General features: G+C 35.3%; 1 protein-coding gene across 1 annotated transcript in view; it reads left to right on the top strand.

Annotated features, from left to right (window-relative positions):
- Positions 1–559: 559 nt before the first annotated feature.
- SH3BGRL (SH3 domain binding glutamate rich protein like) overlaps positions 560–13,388 on the top strand; it is an 81,131-nt gene continuing 68,302 nt past the window's right edge. Inside the window, exon 1 of the mRNA XM_069463319.1 lies at positions 560–766. Coding sequence (XP_069319420.1) covers positions 722–766 — 45 coding nt within the window. The 5' untranslated portion in view covers positions 560–721. The remainder of the gene's footprint in view (positions 767–13,388) is intronic.

Below are 13,388 nucleotides of genomic sequence, written 5' to 3'. Positions count from 1 at the left end.
TTCGTTCGTTCTTGAGCTTGTCAATCAGGCCTCCTGCAAATTCCCACAGAAGCAGGGGTCCTTATTTTAACAAAACGCAAAACTCAAAAAGAAAATCAATCTTGTTTCTGGGCTTAGGGAAACCTGAAACTTTTCTTCAACTCTCTGTGGCATCGATTAGTATGCCTAGTTCCTCCAATCAGCTAACATAAAATTCACTACGTAATAGTAGTCTTAAAATGTGCAAGGCTTTGAGAACATGGGTTTTCAACAAAGAATTTGCTCTTTGAGGAAGATCTGCTTTCTTATTTGCATACATTTCTGAGCAGGGAGTTATGTACAGGATTTTTGGTCTCCGTGGGAAAAGATCCTTTATTCTAATCTAATTCAGTTCACTGCTCCCTTTTTCTTTTTTCTTCTCCTCCTCCCCCTCTTCTCTGGGAGGGAATAGTCAAAAAAAATGTTCCCACAGATCTCGCGGTGCTATTCGAGATTTCCTATTTTAAAAAAAAAAAAAGTTTAGAAATGATGCAAACAAGGAGCCTGTGCCTTCCGGAGTTTCGGGTTGGGACTGCAGCGCTTGGATCCCAGAGAAAGGGCGGAGGCGGGGCTCTGGCCAGTTCCTCTTCCACCTTCCCCCACTCTCCTCCACCAGCCTCTGCCCCAGCTCAGCTGCAGCCGTTGCTGGAGCTGCTTTGCAGCCCTTTTCAGGACCCAACCAACCGCAGCCGCTGTTCCCAGGATGGTGATCCGTGTATATATTGCATCTTCCTCTGGCTCTACGGCGGTAAGGAGAGCGGGGAGCCCACCTTTGTTGTTTTCCTACACACCAGTCCTCTGCTGCCCAAGAGCCATTAAATTGCAGAAGTTTGTCCGGCAGCTTCTCCTTTGGAAGACAAAAACTTCCCCCTCCCTTCTTTTTCTTCCCTTTGTTGCATCAATTTCATTTTTTTCAATAGAGTTTGGCTTTGTTTGCCTCACAACGTTCGGGTCACATTTCTCCTTCGAGGGAAAAAGAAAGCTGCGGCGTTTTAGTAGATGGGAGATGGTGGTATAGGGTCTTTAGGGTTAGGTGAAGAAGTTGAGTAAAATCATACACTGGTGAGCTTCAAGAGCGAGACATTTGACAAATATACTCTAAGTACTAAGGTGAGGAGAACGAGTGCTCTTCTGTAAATGATGGAGGTACACATGTGGTAACTGATGGGGACTTAGTGGAGGCCTACTGGGGCATTGTGATTGTTTGGAGAGAGTGAGACCCCTGTAATAGAGTTATTTTGAAAGTGTGTGAGAGAAGGTGTTTAACTTTTCAGCTTAATGGCCTGTTAGAACCAGACAAAATGGGAGGGGAAGTTGGGAGCAATGATTCAAAGTTGATTTTTTTTTAACTTAATGTGACAGGGGGTCTGGTTTTTATCCCCATATTGTCTCTCATTTTGACTTTTTCTATTCTTTGAAAAGATTTTACTTTTAACACTCCCTGATTGCTTCAAATATGTTGAGAACTGGAAAGGGAACTAACAAGTGGCTTCTTGTGTAGTGGCAGGCTGAGTTGCTGCTGCTTCAAATGATAGGACACTGTCCCCTCCGGATTCACTTGCTTTTAATTTAGAATAATAATTTTTCAGCAGCTATGTGGAGAATAAGATAAACTGGGGTGAAATCTAAGTGTATGTTCATGATAAATGAAAGTACCTCTGTTTTTCACAACTTAAGGAAAAAGCCCACAGTGGCAAGAGCAGACCTGTAGGTTCAGGATGTAGGCTATCGGAACCTGCGCTCCCTGTTCTTGAACTTTAGAACAGCAGCTACTCCAGATTGTTGTTGGGTGTTTTTGTTTTTTGGCTTGCTTATTTACACTCAAGAGGATTTGGAATAGGACTGAAGATTATGTTAAATCACAAGAACCTTGACCCTTGAACTTTGTCTTTTCTGGCCACCATGTGTGCATGTGTTTAGACAGTTTTGAAATATCAGAAAATTTAATCTTACAGCTTTGAGCAAGTTTAGGTTGAAAAAAAGAAAACCTTTTGTATTTCCTTTAGACCCCACTTTATGAGCCTATTGCCTCATTATTTTCCATACATTTTTATTCTGATACGTCGAAGTAAAATTTGAGTTGCTCAGAGTCTCAGTCTAATATACTAATTGTAAAGTTTTCAGAAACAAGCTTAATGCCTTTGGTTAAACCCTAATTAGACTGAATAGATCAGGCAGTTAGTTTCGCTTTGAGAGCCAGGCAGTTTCAATACTGCTATTTATTCTTTGCTTTCTCCCTCTTTTACCCCTCCCTCAAAACCAGTTTCAAGAGGAAATTGTTTTCAGAATTTCTATTCAAGTAAGAATAACTGCACCTCTTTCTTTGTTGAGACTTAAATTTCTAAGAGTCTTAGAAATGGATTCTGTCTTCTATTATTTCCTTATTGGACTCCATTGTTGAACATTATGCAACTGGCAGGTGTTTATGGTACTTGGGTTTTGTTTCAATTTTTTTTTCTCGTGGGTTATTAAAGATTTGTCTATTGTTGAAATAAATACAGTTCATATGAACCTGTTATCAAAATTGTACTAAATATTGCCAAAATAAGTCCTTGCTTTATTATAATCTTATAGTACTTTTAAATAATACCAAAACAGTACAAAGTGTATATACGCTTTAGGAAGAGCTCTTTTATAACATAAATGAGGTGGTGATGTATTTCGGAAAGGGACTCCAGTTTGCATTACTGAACTTTTCCTTTAAGACTGCTGCCATGTTGGTTTTAATACGTGACTTACAAATTTGGGGGCAAACATCCTGATGGAACTGAACAATTGCACAAAGTGACATACTTGTATAAGTGACTAAGTATAGTTATCTGAAGAACGTTTAAAAGCTTCTTGGCTTTGGATTGGTAATTTCTGTCTTCTGACTCTTCCTGCTGGGTGTCATGAAATAACCAGTAATATAGATGTTATACTGGGCTAGGGGATGATTGGGATCTGTGATAATTGACATGACAATATTAACTTATTTTTTTTATATCCCAAGATTCCCCATACCTCATAGCTTAATAAAAAAAATAAGTTTTCAAACTTGCACTTAGCTCTGCCCTAATACAGATGAGTTAGCCCTTGCTTTTCAAAAGTTTTGAAATGAAAGTAAATATGTTTGTCTTTGCTATGTATTTCTTATTTTTAATTTTTATTACTACATAATAATTGTACATAATTATGGGGATCAAACCAAGGTATTTAGGATATCTATCACCTCAAGCATTTATTATTTCTTTGTGTGGAAAGCATTCCAAATTTTCTATTTTTAAATATACACTAAATTATTATTAACTATAGTCACCTTACTGTGCCGTCAAATAGTAGAACTTATTCCTTCTATCTAACTGTAATTTTGTACCCATTAACCAATCTCTCTTCATCCCTCTCTCCCCCCTACACTTCCTAGTTTCTGGTAAACATCATTCAACCTCTATGAGATCAGCTTTTTTTGCTCCCACATGAGAACATGTGATATTTGCCTTTCTGTGCCTAGTTTATTTCACTTAATGCCCTCCTCCGTCCATGTTGCTGGAAATGACAGAATTTTATTCTTTTTTACGGATGAGTAATATTTCATTGTATATTCCTACCATATTTTCTCTATCTATTCATCCCTTGATGGACAATTAGGTTCATACCATATCATGGCTATTGTGAATAGTTCTACAATAAACATGAGAGTGCTGATATCCTTGTGATTTGTTATTTTTTGTCTTTTTGATAATAGCCATTTTAACTAGGGTGGAATGATATCTCCTTGTGGTTTTGATTTGAATTTCCCTGATGATTAATGATATTTAGCATCTTTTCATGTCTGTTGGTCATTTGTATGTCTTCTTTTGTGAAATGTCTATTCAGATCATTTGCCCACTTTTTAAATCAGATTATTTTCCTATTGAGTTGTTTAAATTCCTTGTATAGTCTGATTACTAATTCGTTGTCAGATGGATAATTTGCAGTTATTTTCTCCCATTCTATAGGTTGTCTCTCCACTCTGTTGATTGTTTGCTGTGGAGAAGCTTTTTAGCTTGATGTATTCCTATTTGTCTATTTTTGTTTTGGTCACCTGTGCTTTTGAGGTCTTACCCAAAAAATATTTGCCAATGAAATGGATTTCCTGATGGTAGGCATAATAATGATAGCCAGTAGGTATACTTAAGTGTGTCGGGCACTGTCTTATTTTTTCTTGACAATATGAATTCGGTACTATGATTATCTCTATTTTTCAGAGAAGGAAATAAAGTATACAGGTTCAGAGAAGTTAAACAACTTTCTCAAGGTCACACAGCTAGTAAACCACATGGCTTGAATCCATCTCAAGCTGTTTTAAATCCAAGGAATATGTGCTTAACCATCAAGAAATCCGTTCTCCCAGTGATTCTTGGCATCTAGTAGGCATGAGGAGATAAATGTGAACATAAGAGGTAGGGGAAGGAGTAAGTCCTATAAGCGGAAGAAGAGTTGCCTGGGCATGTACACAGAGAATACAAAAATGGGGAGCTAGTGTGGAGGAGGGATGGTATGTCTAAACATGAATGTCAGTAATATATGGGAAATAGGAATGAATGACTGTTCACCCAAGATTAGAGAGAGAGAGAAGACATGCACATTTGGAAAGCTTAAACTGGTCTTGTATAGGTCAAGGTGTAAAAATTCAGGCCTTAATCTTGTAGCTCTTGATGGGAACTGTGTAGCAGCAATGTAGCTTCCAAGTTGTTTGTCTATAGGAAGTAAGTTCTGCCTGTTCAGAATTCTTCATGTATGTCTTGACCGGCTGTGACATAGTAACATGCCACGTTTTGTTTCTCAAGATAATAACACATTGCAAGTTTACATTTAATGGAAAAGGATTCATACCTAGCACAAAGACTAGTAATTCTGTTGAGGAAGGGTTTTGTTCAATAAACCTTAAGGTCAACACACTCTCTGGATAGCCCTGGGGAATAAAATAAATTAAATCCTCAGACACAATCAGGTTGAGTGTTCTAATTGTCTGTGGCTAATCTTTAAAATCTTTTCTAAAATATGTATCGTGCAGTCAACCATTAGTTAACATTAGTCAACCATGTATCGCTTACAAAAATACTTTTTACTCTAACTGAATTATCAACGATACATTTTGTATTCCATTTCTTACTGATAAACAGATTAAGAGAGAATATGTTGGTGACTATCTGACCATCTGTTCGTTTTGCATTGTACTTTGTAGCCCACTGGGAAGCCTTTTAAACCCAGCACTTAATTACTTACTCCAATCCAGACCAAGATTAAACAAAAACACATTTAGAGAGTAGGGGCAGCTCATTTATGATGACTGTTTTTTTATTAAAATGAGAGACAAAGCTGACTTTTTATACTTGGCCAGCAAAGAATAATTTTAAGCAAGGGGATTATTTTCTACCCCAGGCCTCACATTTTGGCTTTATTAGTTTGTTTGAAATGTTGCAGATTGCCAGAATATCAGGCAAAATTCAAGTATAAGTATAAAAACATCATGACAAATTCAAAGACTGTGTATTTAAAGTATTCGGTGCTGTTATATTTTTTTGTTGTTGTTGCACTACTGGCTTATTAGCATGAATAATCAAGATTTGACTCTAGTAATAGTAAAGGCATACACTTCTTTATGCATTATATATGTCGGGCACTGTGCCCAGTACTTTGCATAATCTAATTTAATTTATCCTTATAACAACATTGTGAAGTAAGTTCTACTACTAGATTCATTTTATGTAATTGGAGGGGTTATAACTAAGATCCAGAAACATTAGTACATTGCCCAAGACCAAAGAACTAGAAATGGCAGAGCTGGGATTAGAACTCAGTTTGTTCTGACATTAGAATCCACTCCTAAACACTGTGTTACTTACATACTCTCTTTATATAGGTGTTGAATAGAAATTATGTCAATACTACATTAAAATCTCATCACGTGATTTGGAAATACAGTTGCCATTTTAGTCAGGATGATGCCTAACTAGGCAAATGTGTCCTCATCCATAACCTACACTTGAGAGTGAGGTGGGAATGAGGTAGCAGGGAATAGGGAGTTTAGTAGCATCATTTTCTTTTGAGAAATGACACCCCGTTACGGAGTTGGGGTGGAACAAATCATTTCTGCTTGGGGTATTTCCAAAAATTAGTCAAGACAAATAGAACTTTACCTTTTAAACACCAGAGAATAATCATCTTTGATAACAGTTACTACAGGAGAAAATTTTTTCTGTTTCTCCATCACCTCTTAGTCATTTCACCATAAATGCAGCATATTTTTCAATGTTCAAATTATAACAGCAAGTATATATTTAATAGTAGTTGTATGATATTGGAAACTGTTCTCTCCACTATAATATTTAAATTTTGATTTAGAAGGAAGACAAACATAGACAATTGCTTAATTTGTTAAAAATGTGATAAATCATCTCACTTTAATTTCTCATGCAAAATTTGTCAGCTTTAGTTGATAGTAATATTAAGAGAGTACTTACAATGTGCCAGGTGTAGTGGTAAGAACTTTACATGTATTATATCACTTAATTGTTGGGACAGGTCAGTGAAGCCAGTACTCTTATTATCCCCATTTTTAGGAAAAAGACAGGCTCAAAGAGCTAGCAAGTTTACAGAGTTAGCAAAGTATCCGCCAGATTTGTCTGATTCAGGAAAACATCTTAACCTCTGTACTGTTCTACCTACTAACTGATATTTACTAATTACCCGCCCCAAATGTGGCTCTGAAACTAATTTACAAGTCATTGCAATACTGCTTTTCTGATGAACTTAGAAAATGATGAAAAATACTTCTTAAGTAATTGGTCTATAGCAATAGTAAGGATAATCCTGGTGGTCTGTTACATCAAGTAGATAACTTAGAATTCTTCAGAGTAGAAAATCAAAGTTATAATAGCACAGTGTATTAGTTAGAATGCTGAATGTGTACCTTTCTCTCAATATAAGAAACTTACCCTGTAATTTTCTTGTGATCTAATGAAAAGTAGATAAGACAAATTGTTTTGGGGAGGGATTTTAAGCTTTTAACCAGAGCACTTAGCTTTAAGGGTTAGATATTTGTTATTGGCTGTTGCCTGTGTGATTTGAGTAGGTCACAAAAACCTTTTTTGCCTCTAATCATTTTCATAAGCTGAATATGAATAATATAAAATTAAGGGTATCATGGAAGAAAGCTCCTACAAGTGTTATCATTGGAAATTGATTACTGAAAATCATGGAAACTGATCTCACACTTTCAGAAACATAAATATAATTGGTCCTATGCATCAGCTAAATATTCTGAGTATCTCAAAATAGGCATTAGTTGGGGTGAAACATTTTCAGTGAATTTGTACTTAAAATTTAAGAATAAAGGTGTTAAATTTAAACTTTCTAAGCAATGTTAAGGAAACAACCAGAGTTGGTGGTGGTGATTAGAGAGTTTGACAGTGGCAAAACAAACACTTGGTGAATTTTAAAGTGATTAAGTAGGAAATGTGACAACATCCAGAGTAAGTCTAACTCTATACCAGATTTTGAATTTATGTGATTTTTTTTTCTTTTTTTGGAAAAGAGGATGTTGAAAGGTAAGTACAAAAATATTATGAAGAAAATATGACTAAACATTTATGACTTTCTGATAGGATTAGGATTTATGATTTGATTTTGAACCTAAAATTGAAGAATGAGTTTTGTTTTGTATGTGTTTGTATCCCCTTAGAAATTGGGTGGTTATAATTAGGCTCTCCATGGGGAGATGAAGAGAGGAATATATATCTTACTTGGGATTTAATCTGACTCTACCAAAAGTTAAACTGAGGAACTAAACAACACATCCTAGGACATCCACCCAAATGTCAGGGACTGCTTGGGAGAGGTCCCACCAGCCACACACCATGTGTGTATGTTAAAAATTCAGTCACTAGTTTCTTGAAAACCCAAAGCATCTAACACAATCTTGTCTAAATAATTTATGTCTAGATGTCCAAGTGGATTTACTGTAAATTGATATCTAATTACTCTCTGAAAATAACTCATTTACAGAGATGGATTTGGGTTTTTTGCTTTCATAATGTGGTTACATAGGGAAGTCTTAGAATTGTACTTTAAGGTTAATGTATAAAACTAGGGAAACAGTATGTAAACATCATATTGCTTAAAATATATATAAAACACCTAAAATAGAACAATTAGCACAAAAATGAGATTCCATCTTGTGCAAGAGCTCATGCTAAAGGAAGAAATTTGGCACAATAAAAAAAGCAAAATCTGAATCCTTGCATTATCAGAACATGGATTGCTCCAAAAACAGCTAAAAGGAAAACTAGTTAGAATTTTTCCCAATGAATGTGGTAATTATGACTGAATTCTATACACACATTTATAAAAAGGACCAGCATTTGATGCCATAAAATTTCTTCAAAATATTTAGTGTTGAAATAGTGAGCATTAATTCTTTTTTTAGTAACAATATATAGCAATTTTTATTTCATATGATTAATGGTGAGTCATTAGTCTATGTAAAAGAATATGATAAAAAAGACAGATGGCATGTTGTTATATAATATATAATAGCATTGAACTTTTTTCTAAATATTTTCTTAATTTGTAGAGATTGCCTCTTCCACAGTAACTGTTTCAAGTCATATAAGGCAGATTTCTGTACCTAACAGAAGAGATTTTGAGGCCAGGCCAATATTTTTATAGTTCATTTCCTAGCATTCCTCCTCACTTATTGATGGGCCTGTCAAAAGTTAAAGATACTTTGTAAGCTCTTCTGTAGAATAGTACTATTTCTAAATTTAACAGAGTGATGAGCAGCAATTTATCTACCTCTTCTACTTCTTATTACCCAAAATATAATTATAACATGATACATTTCTAAATAAATATTTGCTGATGTATGAATGGATGTATTATTTAAATTAAAGTGCAAAACAGGCCATACAAGTGGAGATTACCAGTGGCTAGTTGGAAATGTGTGACTAGACTTTGGGAAAGATGGTAGGAAGAGAGTAGATATGGGAGTCATACACGTAGAGGTGCATGAAACTATGAACTCACCAGGAAAGAGGAGATATAGAATGTGATGACAAGAGGGCTCTAGAATGAGATGAGAAAAAGGCTGAGGACAAGGACAGGACCTTGGTGAATTTTCACATTTAGGAGGATATGAAAGGAGTAGCAGCAGAAGGAAACAGGAGGATTCAATTAAGAACGATCAGAATAGCATCCTGTGATGGAAACCAGGGTAGGGAAGAATTTTCAGGGGAGGTGAGCATTGTTTGCTAGTCCCATATAGGAATTGTGAAAACAAGGTCATTGAATTCAAAATAAGGAAATTGAAACTATTAAGGGGGTACAAATGTTTAAGGTTACATGGAACATTTTTGTAATGCTTGAGTCCTGGCTACAGGTGTACCTGTCACTAAAATGGTGTTCATAGTACCTATTAGGTTGACTTTTTCCCACTCTGCCACTCTACTCTCCTCCCTGGTTGGTTTTCACTGAGTTTTGCTTCCCTCTCTGCACATGTGTGCTCATTGGTTAGTTCCAATTTAATAGTGAGTACATGTGGTGTTTGTTTTTCCATTCTTGAGAAACTTCACATAGAAGAATGGTCTCCAGTTCCATCCAGATTGTTGCAAAAGGTACTAATTAATCAATTTTTATGGATGAGTAGTACTCCATGGTATATATATGCCACATTTTATTAATCCACTCATGAATTGATGGGCACTTGGGTTGATTCCACATCTTTGCAATTGTGAATTGTGCTGTAATAAACACTTGAACGCAGGTGTCTGTTTGATGAAAAGTTTTTCCTCTGGACACATACCTAATGGGATTTCTTGATCAAGTGGTAGGTCTATTTTTAATTCTTTGCGGAATCTCCATACTGTTTTTTGCAGAAGTTGTACTAATTTGCAGGCCCACAAAGGAGTACAAGCATTCTTTTCTCTTTGCATCCATTCCAGCATCTATTGTTTTCTGACTTTTTAATAAAAGCCATTGAAACTGAGATAAAGTGATATCTCATTGTGGTTTTAATTTGCATTTACCTGATGATTAGAGATGTTTAGCATTTTTTTCATATGTTTATTGGCCATTTGTCTTTCTTCTGGGAAGCTTCTGTTCAGGTCTTTTGCCCACTTTTTAATAGGGTTGTTTGTTTTTTTCTTGATGATTTGTTTGAGTTCTTTGGAAATTCTGGTTCTTAGCTCTTTATTAAATGTGTACCTTGAAATATCTTCTCCCATTCTGTAGGTTGTCTATTTGCTCTGTCTTTTGTTTTCTTAGATGTGCAGAAGCTTTTTGTTTAACAAATCCAATTTATCAATTTTTGTTGTTACCATTGGGGTCTTAGTCATAATTTCTTTTCCTAGGCTGATAATAAGAGTTTTTCCTGCATTTTCATCTAGAATTCTTATGGTTTCATACATTAGACCTAAGTCTTTTATCCATCTTGAATAAATTTTTGTCAGTGGTGAAAGGTTTGGGTCATGTTTCATTCTTCTGCATGTGGCTATCCAGTTTTCCCAGCGCCATTTATTGAATAAGGATTCTTTTCCCCAGTGTATGTTATTGTCTGCTTTGTCAAAGATCAATTGGTTATAGGTAGATGGTTTTATATCTTGGTTTTCTGTTTTGTTTTGTTGGTATATATCTCTATATTTGTAACAATACCACACTGTTTGGGTTACTATAGCCTTGTAATATACTTTGAAGTCTGGTAATGTGATGCCTCCAGATTTGTTCTTTTTGCATAAGATTGCTCTGCCTATTTGGACTCATTTCTTCAGATAGAATTATTTTTTCTAGATCTGTGAAGTATGACTTTGGTAATTTGATGGTAATGACATTGAACTTTTAAATCACTTTGGGTTGTATGGGTATTTTAAGGATATTGATTCTGCCTATCCATGAGCAGGTGTGTTTTTCCATTTGTTTATATCCTCTGCAATTTCTTTCATCAGAGTTTCATAGTATTCCTTGTAGGGATTTTTCACCTCCTCGGTTAAGTGTATTTCTTGATGTTTTATTTTTTTGTAGCTATTGTGAATAGTAGTGAGTCTTTGATTTGAGACTCAATTTGACTGTTTTTATTATATAGAAATGCTACTGATTTCTGTACATTGATTTTTGTATCCCGAGACTTTGCTGAACTTATTTATCAATTCCATGAGATGGTTGGTGCAATCTTTGGGGTTTTCTAGATACAAGATCATGTCATCAGCAAAGAGCAATTGTTTTACCTTCTCTTTCCCTATTTGAATACCCTTAATATTCTTCTCTTGCCTGATTACTCTGGCTAGGACTTGCAGCACTATGTTGAATTGAAGTGGTAACAGTGGGCATCCTTCTCTTGTTCCAGTTCTTAAGGGGAATGCTTTCAGCCTTTCCCCATTCAGTGTGTGTTGGCTGTGGCTTTTTCATACATGGCTTTTATAATTTTAAGATATATTCCTTCTATGCCTAGTTTGTTGATGGTTTTTGTCATGAAAGAATGCTGGATTTGGTGAATGCTTTTTCTGCATGTATAAAGATTATCATATGGTCTTGTTTAGCTTTTGTTTATGTGGTGAATCACATTTATTGATTTATGTATGTTGAACCATCCTTGAATACCTGGGATGACGCCCACTTGATCCTGATGGATTATTTTTTTATGTGCCATTGAATTTGGTTTGATAGTATTTTATTGAGGATTTTTGCATCTACATTTATAAGGGATATTTTATTGGTCTGTAGTTTTCTTTTTTTTGTTGTGTTCTTTCATGGCTTTGGTATCAAGGTGATACTGGCTTCCTAGAATGACTTGGGGAGGTTTCCCTTCCTGCCAATATTATGGAAATATTTCTGTATTATGGGTACCAGTTCTTTGTAGGTCTGATAGAATTTGACTGTGAGTCCATCTGCTCTAGAGCTTTTTTATTGTTGGGAGCATTTTTATTACTGTTTCAATCTCACTGTTTGTTATTGGTCTGTTCGGGAGACCTATTTCTTCCTCGTTGAGTCTTGGGAGGTTGTGTGTTTCTAGGAACTTGTCCATTTCCTATACATTCTCTAGTTTATGCATGTAGAGATTTACATAGTATTTATGGATGATGTTTTGTATTTCTGTGATATCAATTATAATGTCACCTTTTTTATTGATGATTGAGATTATCTGGGCCTTTTCTCTTCTCTTCTAGGTTAATCTAACAAAAGCTCTATAAATTTTATCTTTTCAAAGAACCAACTTTTTGTTTTGTTAATCCTTTATATTGTCTTTTGTTTTCCAAGTCATTTAGTTCTGTTCTGGCCTTGGTTGTTCCATCTTTTCTGCTAGCTTTTGGTTTGATTTGGTTTGTTCTTCCTTTTCCTATTTCTTTTAGTGGGACAGCAGGATGTTAGTTTGTGATCTTTATGTCTTTTTGATGTAGGCATTTAAGGCTATGAGTTTTTCGCTGAGGAATGCTTTTGTTGTGTCCCATAGATTTTGACAGGTTGTGTCCCATTTGTCATTCAGTTCATAGAATTTTTTTATTTCCATCTCAGTTTTATTCTTGATCCAATAATTGTTCAGCAGTAGGTTGTTTAATTTTCATGACTTTGTGTATGTTTGAGTGTTTCTCTTTTGATTGATTACTATTTTTATTCCACTGTGGTCTGAGAAGGTACATGATATAATTTCATTTTTTTTTTCAATTTGTTGAGACCTGTTTTGTGACCTAAAATATGATCAGTCTTGGAGAGTGTCCCATCTGCTGCTGAGAAAAAATGTTTATTCTGTAGTTTTTTTTTTTTTGGTACAATGTTCTGTAAATGTCTGCTAGATCTATTTGATTTATAGTTTGGTTTAAGTCCATTGTTGTTTGTTTATTATCTGCTTTGATGATTTGTTGAGCTCTGACAATGGGGTATTTAGGTCTCTGGTAATTACGATGGTGGTATTTATTTCTTTGCTTAGCTCTAGTAAAATTAGCTTTATGTATCTGGGAGCTCCTGTGTTGGGCACATATATATTTAGGATTGTTATGTTTTCTTGTTGAATTACTACTTTGTTTACCATTATATAATGACCCTCTTTGTCTTTCTTTACCTTTGCTGGTTTAAAGTCCATTTTAACTCATATGAGAATGGCTACAGCTGCTCTCTTGATTTCCATTTGTGTGGAATATTTTTTTCGTACTTTCATGATGAGTCTGTGTGTGTCCTTGTGGTTTAGAAGTGTTTTCTGGAGACAGCAGATACTTGGTTTGTATTTTTTCATCCATTTAGCCAGCCTGTGTCTTTTGAGAGGAGCATTCAGTCCATTAATGTTAATTGATAGCATTCAGCTGTGGGATGTTGGTCTGTTCATCCTGTTAGGTAGTCCCTTATTCTTTTGTTTTACCTCTTTT

Source organism: Eulemur rufifrons, chromosome 30, assembly GCF_041146395.1.
Source record: "Eulemur rufifrons isolate Redbay chromosome 30, OSU_ERuf_1, whole genome shotgun sequence".
NCBI classification, from domain to species: Eukaryota; Metazoa; Chordata; class Mammalia; order Primates; family Lemuridae; genus Eulemur; species Eulemur rufifrons.
The sequence above is the reverse complement of the archived record's forward strand: the minus strand, read 5'-3'. Positions and strand labels throughout refer to the sequence as shown.